General features: G+C 31.9%; 1 protein-coding gene across 1 annotated transcript; it reads left to right on the forward strand.

Annotated features, from left to right (window-relative positions):
• Positions 1 to 1750: 1750 nt before the first annotated feature.
• LOC110998390 (Usher syndrome type-1G protein homolog) lies at positions 1751 to 15389 on the forward strand. The gene is made up of 9 exons (XM_022267030.2): positions 1751 to 2143; positions 7836 to 7979; positions 9502 to 9723; positions 10347 to 10573; positions 11473 to 11630; positions 12156 to 12319; positions 12948 to 13070; positions 13443 to 13564; positions 14313 to 15389. Exons 1-9 carry the CDS (start codon positions 2121 to 2123, stop codon positions 14582 to 14584), a joined length of 1455 nt encoding a protein of 484 aa, XP_022122722.2. The 5' UTR covers positions 1751 to 2120; the 3' UTR covers positions 14585 to 15389.
• The last annotated feature ends 41 nt before the right edge of the window (positions 15390 to 15430 follow it).

A 15430-nucleotide genomic window follows, 5' to 3' on the forward strand; every position in this document is an offset into this window, starting at 1 on the left:
ATTGGCGATGGTATCACCAGAAAAGCATCATCAGAAAAGCCTCCTATCCTCCTCCCGCCCGTTCTATATAGAAATAAAAAATTCAAGAAATGCGGTATACTGTAAAAACTTTTTATAAAAATATTTAAGGTTTAATGTTTTAAAAATAAACCCTTATTACTCTTATCCAGGATTATGTATGGTCTTGTGATTACCACAGAAAGCTCAACCTTCTGGCCTAAATAAAATGCACGCAAAATAACTCTGTTCTCTCTATTCTCCAGTTTTGTCACTAAGGATAATCACTTGCTGTGAATAGGAACTTCCACTATTTATAGATAGAGAAGATTATGATAACACAATAACCATGCATTCATTTCAGCCAAAGGGCATTACGATAAATCTTACATCTAGAATCAAACAATAAAAACTATTTCTACAGTCTTTAATAGGAAAACATAGCGATAGCTATCGGAAATCTTAAAAATATGTTTTATAAAGCAAGCAATAAATTATGGAAAAATTTTAGTAATCTGCTAAACTTTAAGAGGGCTGGAAGAGGTAATTAATTATTATGAAAAATTTAAGCTGGTACGATATAAAAAAGTATATATTAAAAAGCAAGTGCTTAACAAAATAATCTTATGAAAACACGTAAAACACATTAAGCGATAATGTTCGTAATGGACAAACATTTGCACATCAATATTGATAAGGTTTTGGGAAATTAAAAGTTACTTTATCGTAATGGCATAGCTAATCCGCGATGATGGATTTATTGTATTGTTTCCCGTTACCTGATAAAGGTAGCAAACGTATTAAAGACCTCCAGGTCGTACCTGGAAATGGTAGCGTAAGCCGCGGGAAACCGCACTGCCTTTTGCCTGTAAATATTTAAAGAATATTGTCGGATAAGTGGCGCTGCCGGCTTTCCGCAGCACCATCAAATTAAAACAGCCCTGTTATACCAGGGCCAAGAAATCTCTTGTGAACATAAAAAGACACTATTTATAATATATTATTTGTAATATATACTTTACATATATAATATATATATATATATATCATATAAAGTAGGTATATATATATTGTTGTTGTCATGTATTTTTATTACATCCTAATCCTCCTAAAAATACATGCTTTTCGTAATTTATGAAATTCGCATTCTATCTTAACAGGCTAATTACTATTTTATACATTATTGCTTTATTCAATATATATTGAAAAACATAAATTAAACATAATAAATTAACCTTTACATGCCTTTTGCTGGTGTTATTTAAGTTGTAATTTTAGAATAGGTATTATTTCTATATAAGATGATTAAACAATTAATTTAACGCGTTTTATATAATACATAACATTAATTTAAATTTTAAACTAATATTAGTATTACTATTAATATTAGTAGTTACGAATTATGTTATAGTTCTTTTACATAACTATAACATAACTATAACATAATTCGTAACTCGCCTTTCATTTTAAATTAATTCATTTGGATTTCATTTATGCCGTTACTACTGACTTCTAGCGCGGAATAGCATCATTTCAATATTAACGCGATTGTTTTTACTCTGGTTCACATTGTTCACATAGTTCACATAAAGGTTGTCGCAGTAGTACAAAAGTTAAGCACTAGATGGCGCTTAACACACCTGAAGAATTTCTTTACTCTATCCTTCGTTGACAATGACAATATACCATTATCGTGACATTAGCGTTTGATTTTCTGCTATGTGAGCAATGTGATCTACAGCTAATTTCACGTTGGTCTAAAGTGTTCAAATTCTTCGTATTTATTTTTTTGTTGGGAACCAGTCAGTTGTCGAGTCGTCGACCGTAAATTGAAACAATAGAAGTGCGTTTATTTACAATTTATTGATCGTGTAATAAGTGAAACTAAATGAGACTGTTCCTAATAATAACAGTAGACTTTAGAATTGTAACTTTTTTAGAATATAGTAAACGTGTGAGATAAATTTAAACGTATTGAGGTGTAAAGTGTGGCAGAGCGTAAACTTTCTCGTATTATCAATTTCGCGGTATTCCAACAAATTCGTAGAAAATGAGTTGAACAAACTTTTCACCAAGTTAATACAATTATTAAGTTAAAGTCGCATAAGGAAATACTGAGCACTATGACTACGGACAGATTTCACAAGTAAGTTGAAATTTATCTATCAAATTATTTAGCATTGATATGATTGTGTGATAAGATATGCCCTATTAATTGTATACTATTGTATAAAATGTATACTATTTCATATAGATGACGAATTTTCGCTTTACTTTGCATAAATAGCATGATAATCGTTACCTTCATCATATGAAGTGCAGACTTTAGATAATATAAGACTAGACAGAAACTATACGTACAACTTGTATTTGTTTGTAAAGTTTAAGTATTAATTTATTTCTTTAAATTTGATATAAACAAGCGCGTTCATTTATTGATCTAACTTTTTTCCCTTTTAGAAATGAATAGATACCACACACCATAATAGTAATCTTGTTAGTGATATCGTGTTTAGATGAGTACGCGGAAAATCACTTAAAAACTGACTTATCCATGAGTAGGTAATTAGAAGAATCTTTCTATTTTCGAAACTCGTTCCGAATGAAAGTTTAAATAAGAATCTTTATAGCAAAACTTACTGGTTACGTTAAAATTCTACAATGTAGATATTGTGTATAATAATATTACGCCTTGTAATATACGTAGGTATTTCTATTATTATATTATATTTTTATTTATTTATTTGGTAATACGTTTCTACGTATAGTATTAAAAATACCTAAGCCATTCAAATGAATCACGAAAATATATCGAAACTTAAGTCTTAAAACGTGGGTTAAGTTAGTGTCGTATTGGTTTCCATGGTTACAATGTTGCTTCTGTGAAAATACCACCAGCTTTTGTCCACATATGTACTGTTTGGAATTTAAGAATTCGACGAGCCGAAATACCACCGGTGCAGGTGTCGCGAATTTTCGACAGTTGTCTTAAGAAAAACTAAAAAGTTTTATCAATTTGAAATAAAAACAAACATCGAAAGTGTTGTGTTGATTTACTAAAAATTAGGTAGAAATGCCACCTGGCAATAATCGATATAATAAGCTCAACTATATTGACTGTTAGTACACTCTATACAATGTTTATAATTATTTGCATTTTCCCCTATCATGAACCAACCGAAGCGTGAAGGTGCAGGGTATTGAAAGTATGAGTTCCGTTAAAAAATACAAGGATATAGTAGCCACTTTAAAATAATAAAAAAATTGTAGCAAAGTAGATTTCTGACAAGCTATCATCGAAATTACATATATCACCTAGGTATATAACAATTTCATGCTTATTACTCTACATTTTAAATTAACTATAAGTAAAAACTAATTTGATTTAATTGATTTAACGTCAACAACTAAACTTGACAATTGAAATTCCTGACATTTTGGCTATTATTGTTAGCCAATAGTTACGTTAATAATTGCCAATTTCTAATACATGATCTTAATATACATAATTTACGCGTTTGTTTGTCCGCTATGAACACCTAATCTACTTAACTCACTTCAGGCGATCCAGAAGAGGAGTTAAATATAATTTATTGTTTTTTTTTTGTATGCGTTTGGGTGGAGCCCTGGATGGTTTAGATTCACAAATCAGCCAGACTTTTGTTTAATATCCTAATCGCTTGAAATATGCAGCACAACGTCTTTCGGGTCCGCTAGTTTATAAGTTCTAAAACAATATACATGCCTAAAAATCACAAGAAATTATTATGTTAAAAATTTTACGCACACATCAATTAGATTTGTACTGTAATTACAAGCAAGGAACCAAAATAAACTGAAATTTAATCAATCTTAACCTTATTAAACTTAACTGAACCTTAAGTTTATTAAAACGGTAATAATTCATACATCTGCAATGCCTTTTACTAAATTCTCTTATATAAGGTATACTTTTTCAAATATTTGAACGATTTATATTGTTAATAATGAAAATATGAAAAGCCACGGAAAAAAAATCTATCTGTTTGCTTGCCTAGGGTGAAAAATCAATTTCCATAATACGCCTTTAAACAAACCAAAGGTGTTTGTAATCGTATTTGTTTTGTTAAAACCACATAGTTCACACCGGTAATGCAGGAGACATGGTTGACATGGCCCATGTGGACTGTAATGGTTCAACAACCTGCGCCCGCGTCACTCAAGTTCATTAACTTGATTATAATTCACGTAAATTATTATTATTTAATTATTAAAATTAAATTGTGAAACTAATCTTTTGAACTAGGCTTAATAACAATAGACAACTTTAAAGACTATATTTATTAATATTTATATTTTAAATTTAGTGCTGCAAATTAATAAAAATGCTTCTAGATTATGCAAGTAGATAATATTATAAAAGTATATAATACACATTTTTGTATACTTATACTGAATGTACCATTTGTTTTGCAAAGGTAAACAATTTGTTATTATAATTTCACCTGAATATGCCTTCCCTGGGAACATTATAGTTAACGTGTAATCTAAAAAACAATCAAAATAAGGCTTCGTTATGGTCAAAGCACATTGAATTTACGCATTTAATGTGATTTCAATAAAGACCATCCTTCCGGCTTAGGATTGATTTGAATCTTTTTGACATTGACGTCCCGACGCTTACGGAATTTATTTGGAAAAGTAAAATTAGTTCATAGACATAGACTGCAGTAGTGTTTTAGATAAGGCTATAATATAATCATCAGCCTCTTTTTTGGTCCATTTCGGGATGTAGGCTTCCTCCATTTGTCTCCAGTACACCCTGCACTGGACTCTCTGTTACCACTGTGTCTATCACGTAGTTATAAATGCTTATATTGTCACATTTATTTAATATATTATGTTAGTGATAGATAGAGTGATTAATAAGGTTGCGTTTGGGTTTAGTTTGTATTGAAATACATTTCACAAAAAAAAATTTTTACATACAAAAACCACAAAGAAATGTTACCTACATTACTAGTACCCGTTCAATGAACATATATGTGATAAAGAAATGAATTAAATTATAAATCATCTTTATTAAAGTAATTTGTTTTAATAATATACATATATTTGATAAAGATTATTTAATAGTTTTTGACGTGGCCAGTAATGGTTCCGTACTGTTTCGTATTTTAACTTGTCGATCTAAATTCTGTGCATACCTTGGCAAGTAAATGCCCAATTCAGGTTAATAGTACCGAAACATTTAGTTATCATAATGTCTTCTTTGGTAGAAGAAGATCAAAAGGGGCTTATAGCGAGTTATTGGATACCTAACCAGAGCTTATGAATCTATGGCTCAAAGCCAACGTTTTTATGTAATGGGTCTACCGCCACTCGATTTCATTACATTCACACGGAGTTTGCTAATGAACCGACGATTAACTCCAATTCACATGCATAGTGAAAGTTATTATTGTTCACAAATACCATGCCTCACTTTTTTTACTTCCGCTTTGTATGGTCATTTTATCCATACTAATGCTAGTACGAAAATTGGCTCATTTCATACAATTGCTACAAAGATAATTTATATGTCATGTCAAAATAATTTACAGTTCGCGTGGATTTGATCAAAAAACTTTTCGTATAATAAGGTTAGGATAGAATGAAAGGCTTTTGTGTGAAGCAAACGTCTGTCCAGTATAAAGAAGATGCTCCATGGCTTTAAGGCATTGAACGGCCTCCCACTTGGTGGACAGATGACCTGGTGATGAAAGGTGCTGGATCCAGCATAAGACATTGACTGCCTTAGTTAACGAAAGAATTAAACTGAAACTGTATGATTTTTAACAAATCCTTTTATTTTATTCCCAAAATAATTTAAATAGGTCATACTACTCGTTCTGTGCAATATGGTAGCCGTTACGTTGTATATATATGCCAATACGTTGAAAGAAATGGAATAAAGTGTTTTGCCTAATACGTATTAATAACCCGAAAAAAAAATTCCTTTCTCCTAGTTACTTGCTACAACTTGGGGCGCGGCGATTTCTAAGGTTTCATTCATTTGACGAGTGTAATCCTTATTGAACACGCAATGTAAAGTGATATATGATAATGATATTATTTGTCGATTCTTTTTACATTACTATTTTAAATCACTATTGCGTAAAAATCAAACGAAATATCTATTCTAATAATAATGTAACACTAGCTGACCCCTGAGACTAATTAAGTTGTTTGCACAAACATCCTCGGTGATTTTAATAATTGTATTGATGACGTTAAAATCTTTCAAAATTTATTGATGCAATAATTTTATCCATTACAAACATTTTATGACGAATTACGAATTTATGGATTTTGGAATTTATATTATGGATAATATAAGATATTTATTAAAGAAAGTACCAGATAGCGTTTAAATTAATGACTGGTATCACTGGTATGTTCTAAGAATGCGTAAGATCAGGGCATCCTGCTCCACAAAAAACAGGCAGCTTTTTCAAAAAATCGTGTAAAAAAATCACTCCACCTGTATTAGGTAATTTACACGATTTTAAGTAACAGACTACGTCAGACAGTAATATTTTATTTAATTAACTAAAATCGACGTTAGAACATAAATTTCCTTAAGTACCCGCTTTTTTGCAAAACTTTTATTTCCCACATTAGGATTTTTTTATAATTCAGATAATGCTAGCTGTGAAATCTACTGTAATTCATACTAAGACAGTGTTTTGTAAGGCGATATTTTAATGACAGTCATAACGAAAGTGTCTCGAGCTTGTTACATTAACACTTATGTCAGACCTCATGTACTAAATTCCACTTTCCCGTGCTGTTATAATTGTTTAAATATCTTGATTATGCGAATGTAATTTTCGTGTTCCTTATGCGTAATATAAGCCGATTAGATTATGAAGAATCAGTAATGGAATTTATTGTTATTTTTAATGTAAAAACTCAAACGACTAGGATATTATATCACTTAACCTGATGTTAAGTGATATAATATCCCGCCCGTTTGCCCCCGGTTCTATAAAAAAAAAATACAGCCGCTCATGGGCACTTCCATTGCCAGTAGCCTCGCAAGGGATCCTTTTGACAATTGGTTCGATCTTTTTTTGAGAAGTCGAATTGTTTCATAAATACTTCGGTGCGTAGCTGGTTGCACATCGAACGACGGATATCGAGGTGATACGGATGGTATCTTGTATTCTATCTTGACGTCCGATGATGAAACTCAGCTGCGGGCATTAGTCCAAACGCTTTCCATACTAAATGCAGTAGAAGATACAGAGATACTCCACATCTTTACGCAACGCGGCTATCGATCGAGATCAATCGGATCTTCACTGATTTGTTTATAATATTTAAATAAGCGAAGATAAATAACTCGTATACTCGAAACTAAATTTTTCATGTTTATAAGAGGCCGTATGGAACTATTACTATTAGAACTATAGTATTAGTAATGGTGATTTTCGCAATCTTAAAAAGTCATTAATTTACATTGGACCTATAATCAAGCGTAGAAGTTACACACGATAGATCAAATAACATTTGACTTGAATAATTGAAATAATAAAATATATTTACAATATTTTTAACCTACATGGTAATAATAATAATTAAAAATGGATAAATGGAATATTAAAATTAGTTTAAAAACCTTGGTCCTTATGGCAGTGTACCTCTAATGCTGGCAGCAGTACCTCGCGCGCCAGCACTGAGGTCAACGGTACAATCTACCAGGCGCCAACTTATATCTTCAACCAAAGCCCGTGCATTTGAATGACTAGGAGTCTACTCCAAGCGGAACAAAATTTAATTTTTGAAACCTTTATTGATATAATAAACCTTTTCAGAGCAGCAAAGGATGGCCTCCTTGAAGTACTGCGAGAGGCAACTCGTAAAGAATGCAACAACAAAGATGAAACTGGAATGACTCCAACACTCTGGGCAGCTTTTGAAGGACATATTGAGGCTTTACGGCTGCTGTGTGGAAGAGGGTAAGTAATAATTATTGATATTTAATAATAAAATAATAACAATGCGCGGGTGTAAATATATATTCTATTTATTAGTGAAACTACAATTTTTGTATAAAACATAATCTTATCTCCAAATATTGATAGCAATGTGCAAATATTAATGTGTTTGTTATCTAACATTATATTTTACGGTGTGATATCAGACATTTATTGCTTTTAATGGCTCCGACCCTGACGAATCCTGAAATATATCGAAAAGCAATATCTGTTCAAGTATTGCGTAGGCACTGCGGTGAGCCATCTTTGATTTTCTTATTTGGTGATTACGTCAACAGTAATTACATATTTACTTTAACACATATTAACCACACATTAAATATGCTTGATTCCTAGAAAATATTAATACTTTTATCTACTATTCGTTTTGAGGGATTTAGTTACGTTGCTGAAGGGGGGGAGGAGATAAATCATGCGAAGAACCATTAAGTCGACGATCACTTACTTACCTATTAGATAATACATGATCACAAAACATACAGAAATCTGAGGCCCAGACCTAATTTATTAATATTCAAAATGGCAAAGATTCAAGTACATGCGCTACGCGGCATATGTATGACCTAAAACTGTAACTTCAAGCATATTAAATAGCCCTTAAAGAAATTTGTATCTAATCATTAGGTACAATACAATTATGTCACAAATATTTATTATCGCACAGTAAATTATTTTCAGATAATTCTTTAATACAATGACATATGTTCCCTTATCACACTTTTTGAATAAAGTTAATAAATAAAGAGAGTATTTCATACAAAAATAAATAAGTTTTGATTTTTCAACCAACTATTTCTTAGATCATATATTTTTACAATAACTTAGAGGCAAATAGTTACCTATGGAATCTAATAAGGATATTGACGTACGTGATAGGTACGTCCTTTTAATATTTTTTCCCCAATTTTCTACTTAAAATATTATAATTTCATACTTTATTAATAATAGCGTCATCTGGATTTTCTTAAACTAGATTATAGAACTACCACATGGAAATAAAGCAGTTTTAAAACACAAAAGAAAATGAATCTTCTTTGTTATAAATACTTCTTAAAATAACTACACTTGACTGTCGATAATATGAAATCAAGAGTTCAAAATAACATATGTTTAAATAACCACGAGGGGTGGGGGGGACTTAAATAAATAAGAGATTGATAATAATTCGTGATTTATTATTTCTATACCTATTATAATGATGTATTAACAATTAAACATAATTACATAATCTTTAATTTGAAAGGCCGTAACATACAATATTATGTTTGAAAGAAGACTGGAATGCAAACTTTAGATATTGAGATATATAACTTTAGGTATATCTCATTAATGTATGCAATTGACAAGTCTTAACATGATAAGATCAGATTATAGAGAGTAGGGGAGCCCGTCTTGTCGCATGTTGGCGACCAAGATTGATTTTTTTCAAATTATTGCGAATCCACTGCACTACAAAATACCAAGAAGCCAATTTGTGTTTCAGTGGGGAACCAGACAAATGTGACTATTTCGGTAATACAGCTCTACACTTAGCAGCGGCGAGGGGACATAAGGAATGCGTAACGTTTCTTGTCAACTTCGGCGCGAACGTATACGCAATGGACGTAGACGGACACACTGCCCAGGAGTTGGCGGCTATCAACGGCCGAGACGATATTCTACGATTCATTGATCAGGTCACTGGGAAGCTGGAGAATAATGACAAGTTAGATCTTATTATGCATTTTATTTGGTATAGTTTTCTATTAATTAAAGTATGTATTAATAAAAAAACCGTCCTTTATAGCCAGCCATTCTATAGCTAAACATATTACAGTTTTAGTTATTTAGTATTGCGACGGTGTGTAGCCAACAATTGATAGTGAAGCTCGTACATCACGCGCGCAGTTAACATTTATTTTTTAATCTATTATAACAAAAACTATTATAAAAATTTCCTACACTCCTTAATTAGGTGACCGCAACTTAAACATAACTTAATACTTTATAGGACATTTAAGTTAATGATTTTTATAGGAATTTTTCTACTCTTAAATACTATACAGATTTCAAAGCTTACATACAAATGGGTGATGCATTAATCAGATTAAATAGATTGAATGGTTGCTAGTATATAGAATGCCGGGCCACCTTGGTAATACAACCAAATCACTGCATATACCTGTATACAGTTAAACAATGATTTAAACCATAGTGATAATAAAGTAAATAGACCATAAAGTAAATACATACATAAAACGTTACCGTTAACTTTTAAACGTACGCGTATTGTTTATTACTAATTTATATAGTCATAAATTAATTAAAGTTTATAAAACTATTTTACAGGAAGAAAGCAAAATCGCTTAAAGAGAAAGCGAAAAAAGACCACGAGAAACTACAAAAACAGTATCAGAAGAGACAAAGCAAGGCGGAGGTGATGGCTGAAAAAGAGTTGAAGAAATTGACGAAGGAATGGGAGAACAATTACACAGAAGACGTAACCACGATGCCGCACCGGCCTAGCAATGTTTTAATGGCTCTTAAGCAAAAGATGACCAGGTCCACCAGCCAAGGTAAGTCTTATTTCAAAGGGAAGGTGATTTTTAAAGGCCTCTTACAAGGAAAGCTTCCTTGCTTGAGTAGATGGCAAATTATGCAGACCTGATTGATTACAACTTCGCAACTAAAAATCGCAAAATTAAAAAAAAGTGTGTGTACTTATGTACAACAATAGAAAAAACTAAAATGTTGACTATAGCTAACTTAAACTTCAATGTGTTAAGTTTCAATTTACTTCAAAACTGTTTTTTGTTACTTTGTGCGCGCGTTTCTTAAAAATTTACTCTCATCATTTTTCCCCGCCAAAAGAAATATAACTTTAAAAAATGAGCGGGAGTTGCATGTTAAATGACAATGACAGTTTGACATATGACAGGCGCGAACTTTACTTATTATATTCTGACATACTTAATTATTAAATAATTAATGGATCAATTAAAATCTGTGAATGATTCGGTTCGACTAGCGGCGGTTCAAGGTTATTTTTACACTTTGCAATTTGACATAACTGATTTAAAATTCTATGAACAGCTAAACCATGTATATAATTTATAATAAAAAATAGAGGTTCGTTCGATCGTAGAGGGTTGAAAATTTAGGGTTGTATGTATTTTTAATGCTGTTGATACAGTTGATAAAAAAATAAAAATGTGTCTAATACCTGGGACTACCCTTAACATTTAGGGGGATGAAAAATAGATGTTGTCCGACTCTCAGACATACCATAATATGCACACAAAATTTCATGAGAACCGGTCAAGCCGTTTCGGAGGAGTTTAACCACAAACACCGCGACACAGGAATTTTATATTATAAAATATTACAAAGATATCATATTACGATTCATATTCTTAGACCGAATAGGAATAACTGAACGTTGCAGAATATTTGTATAAAAATCTATTAATTTTAGGTAACCTATTGGATGAACAGCCACGCCCCACTTATAGCGCTCTGGTAGGGACAGTGAGCTCAGGCGTCCGTGGCCGCGGTGCTGTGTATAAGAAAGCGTTGGCTACCAAGTTGAAAAATGGTACACTCCGGAAGAACAATGTCAACGATGACTTTAAGGTAAATGAAAATATCTGGTGTATACCAAAATAATTATAGTTAATAAACTATTATATGTATCTTTAATTGTAGATCGACAACAGCTACCTCTTTATTGTCTATTTTAAAACTCTGTTATTGTCTGTCTCTTCCCATCGACTTGTATTTAAAAACATTTAAAAAAGTAGTGTGAGTATACAATATTGGGACTATCAAATTCTCTATATATCGAGATATCTCTCTTTATATTTGTTTTTTTTTTTGTGATGCCATAAGTCTATAAAAATGGATTGAAGTGTTGAATGTTTTTTCGCATATTTGTGGTTAAAATTTCTCAGAAAAATTTTGTCTATGGTTATTTGTCGTAAGCATTCAGCGGCTGGCAAATACCACAACCATGCTTTTAATAACGATAATTGAGTCTATAAATATAAAAAATATCAAAATTGTACTAAATACTACTAATTTATATGAAAAAATATCCTGTCAAAGTGATGCCATCTCTTTTCTAGTTTATTAAGACAATTAAAAAAAACCCATTCTTAGGTCGGTGAGGTGGAAGTGACGGGTCGTCGTTCAGTGACGTCACTGAGTGGAGTCCGTCGCGACTCCGAAGTGATGTACGTGGGAACATTCGGAGCTGGCCCACAGCAGAGAGCAAATCTCGCACAGGTCTTCACGCCCACGGATCAGAAGGCCACGCTTACCAGGTATTATTGTGTATCAAAACCATAGATTAAAAATGGTAGTAAATGTGTATTACTGACGCCACTTATCCTTTGTGACGTATTTCTTTTTTTAATGCAGATTACATATATAATTATAAAATAGCGCTACAACCTTTTAAGTCTTGGCATCAGATTTCTGTATCTGTTTCGAGATAATTATTTTCTTAATCGGAAAGTAAGAGATCATTCGTGCCTGACACGCCCTTATGAGTTTTATACCGGCTTCCTCACGATGTTTTCATACCTTTAAAGCTCTTTATTCAACTTTACGTATGAAAACTCCGCTTAAATCGATTTATTTATTTATTTGTATTCGTACATTCCCTCGCTTTTACGGCATCACACTACAAATCAGGTATTACTTAGTTAAATGTATTGAATATTTATATTTGATTGTTCCTTATATATTTATATATAAGCAGTAGGATTTTAAAATAAATATTGTTAGAGCCATTATTCGTAGTTTTTGGTCATTTTAGTGTATTCTACGCGAGCGTGAAGATGATACCATATGGATTTGACAATATTCTAAGTTTGAAACTTTGTACTCCGCCATATGTTTATACATACTTTCAAATACTAAAATATATTAATTAAATAATATCTTCAGATCAGCAAGTCAGCCTGATTTCTTGGCAGCGCAGAACGAAGATAGCGGCATCGGACAAGAAGTATTATTGCAGGAACCGGCCAGCATTTTTGATAGACCCGGCTTCGGTAGTGTAGCGTTTAGGTCAGTATATCACATATTTCTTATTAATTAAATTTAAAAAAAATTAAATTAAAACTAATATATTACAAAATTATGCGATAAGCCAACTCTTCCATCACTTTTGTATGAAAAAAAAAACATTATTATATTTATTTTCCTAAATTATTAATTAACTTTATCTTTGGGTTACGCAAGGAAGGATCTTGCGACCACAATTGCTGCAAAGTTTCGTAAATAATTATTTGAATAATTATTAAAAAATATGGGTGCAATGAATTTTCATTACTAAATATAATTATAAAATATGTTATTTTTGAATTGATTGTGTGTTATAAACGAAATATTTGAATAATTATAAATATATTTTTTATAAATTATTTGATACCGTTCTAGACGATCGATAACAGCGACATTGGGATCTGTCCCGGGAGGTGAAGACGCGTCAATTGGTTCAGCTGGTTCACTCGCTGCGAGACACGTATATCTTCCCAATGACTGGAATTCTACGCAATCTGGTAAGACTTGGTACACACATCCATAAATAAAGACAAATCAGTGAGGTTACAATTAGGTCTGATCCTCGGATTTGTATCTGTATCTTCATAATTCGTCTATTGAATAGGCAAGTAAGTGATCAACCACCTGTGCCTGACACACCCCACCGCCGACATCTAATCACAGCTACGGCCTCAGGGATGGCAGTAGCATGCTGCTTTTTGAATACTCTTTTATTGATTTAGGTAAATGTCCATAGAATGATATACTATGATATAAAATATTATAAATCCAGGTCTGATTATAAATGAAATTCGGCAATTAATTCGGGGGTGGCTTTCTTAGTTACCGACATTGGTACTATGTGTGGAAAGAGAACTTATGTACAAAAAAATATAAACGATTTAAAAACAAATAGTGACTTTCACTAGTATAATACTTGAAACAGAACTTAATCAGATCTAAGCGTACGACCAAGCAGACGCCAGAAGAGAAACCACTCCTTATATGGAAATTGTATTCGTTTTTACAACAAACTCCCAAGCGAAATTAGAGAATTATCACTGAATTCAAAGCTCTCGTTAAACGTAAATTAATCAATAAAGCTTTTTATGAATATGACGTTTATTTAAATCATTCTAATCGATTTTCTCTAGTTCAGACAATTTATGTGTTATATATGAAATATTCTTTTATTTCTCATATTCTTGAGGATATTTAATAATCTATATTAAAATCGTTGCCGCATCACATTGCTTTCTTTCACAGGAAGCTCAACTATAACATCAGACGAAGAAGGCGAACCGGAGGAAACCGGATATGCGTCGCTTGAGCGGTTCCTCACAGCTTGGGGCCTTTCTCAATACACGCATAAGTTTAGGGAAGAGCAGATAGACCTCGATGCCCTAATGCTGCTAACTGAGAGCGATCTTAAGTCACTGGGGTTACCGCTCGGACCCTACCGGAAGTTGGTCACGGCGGTTCAGGAACGGAAACAGGCACTCTCACATCCGGGACCTATGGTAGATACGGCAATTTGAATTATATTGATGCTCAATTTTTTTTTATGTTTTAAAATAAGAAAATACACTTTACCAATTTAAAGCGTGTTTTTGATTCTATTTTTTTTTAATATTCAGCTATTCCATAGAGAATTATCATTGGTAAATTGTATTTTTTCTTCAATGTGTGATACTTAGATTAACATTTCTTTGAAAATGTCTTAAAAATGAGTTTTGTACTAAGTTTTGTGACAGATATATCGTTCTCTTTCCGACATTATTAGCGGGAAAAAGAGGTTAAACTTGTAGTGGACCATATGTGTATTTTATGTGTTCAATCGTCGACAAGCCTGGGTCTTATCAGTTTAGTACAAATTATTAAACATATATTCGTTGCCTAACTTAATTAATTTGTAAACGAACCGATTGGGCGACTAAATTTACAAAGTCTGTTTAAAGGCAAGGACTGCGCTTGCTTCTGACCATAAAGTAAAGATCACGGCATGTAATTCTATTAATTACCGTGTTAATTATAAAATTTGACACAACCGGAAAATCAAAAAAATTATTAATGTTTTTCGTTATGTTTAAAACAACTTTCTAGATTAGATAGACTCAATTCTATAGAATCTTATGTGGTCTATGGATTTTTTGTAATAATCTAAGAATATCATTACGTCTATAACTATTTATCGCATTACTAAAAATCTTTGTGTGTTTTTCTACTTTTATACAAATTGTGTTGTGAATAAGTCATTCCTCATTGTATGTGATAAGTGAATCATTCCATCCATTTATGGCCATATAATGATAATAATGTACAAAATTAAATGATGAAATGTAATTGGATTTTTTTTATTTACAACTTCTCCTATTACGTATCTA

This window comes from Pieris rapae, chromosome 16 (assembly GCF_905147795.1).
Source record: "Pieris rapae chromosome 16, ilPieRapa1.1, whole genome shotgun sequence".
Lineage (NCBI taxonomy): Eukaryota > Metazoa > Arthropoda > Insecta > Lepidoptera > Pieridae > Pieris > Pieris rapae.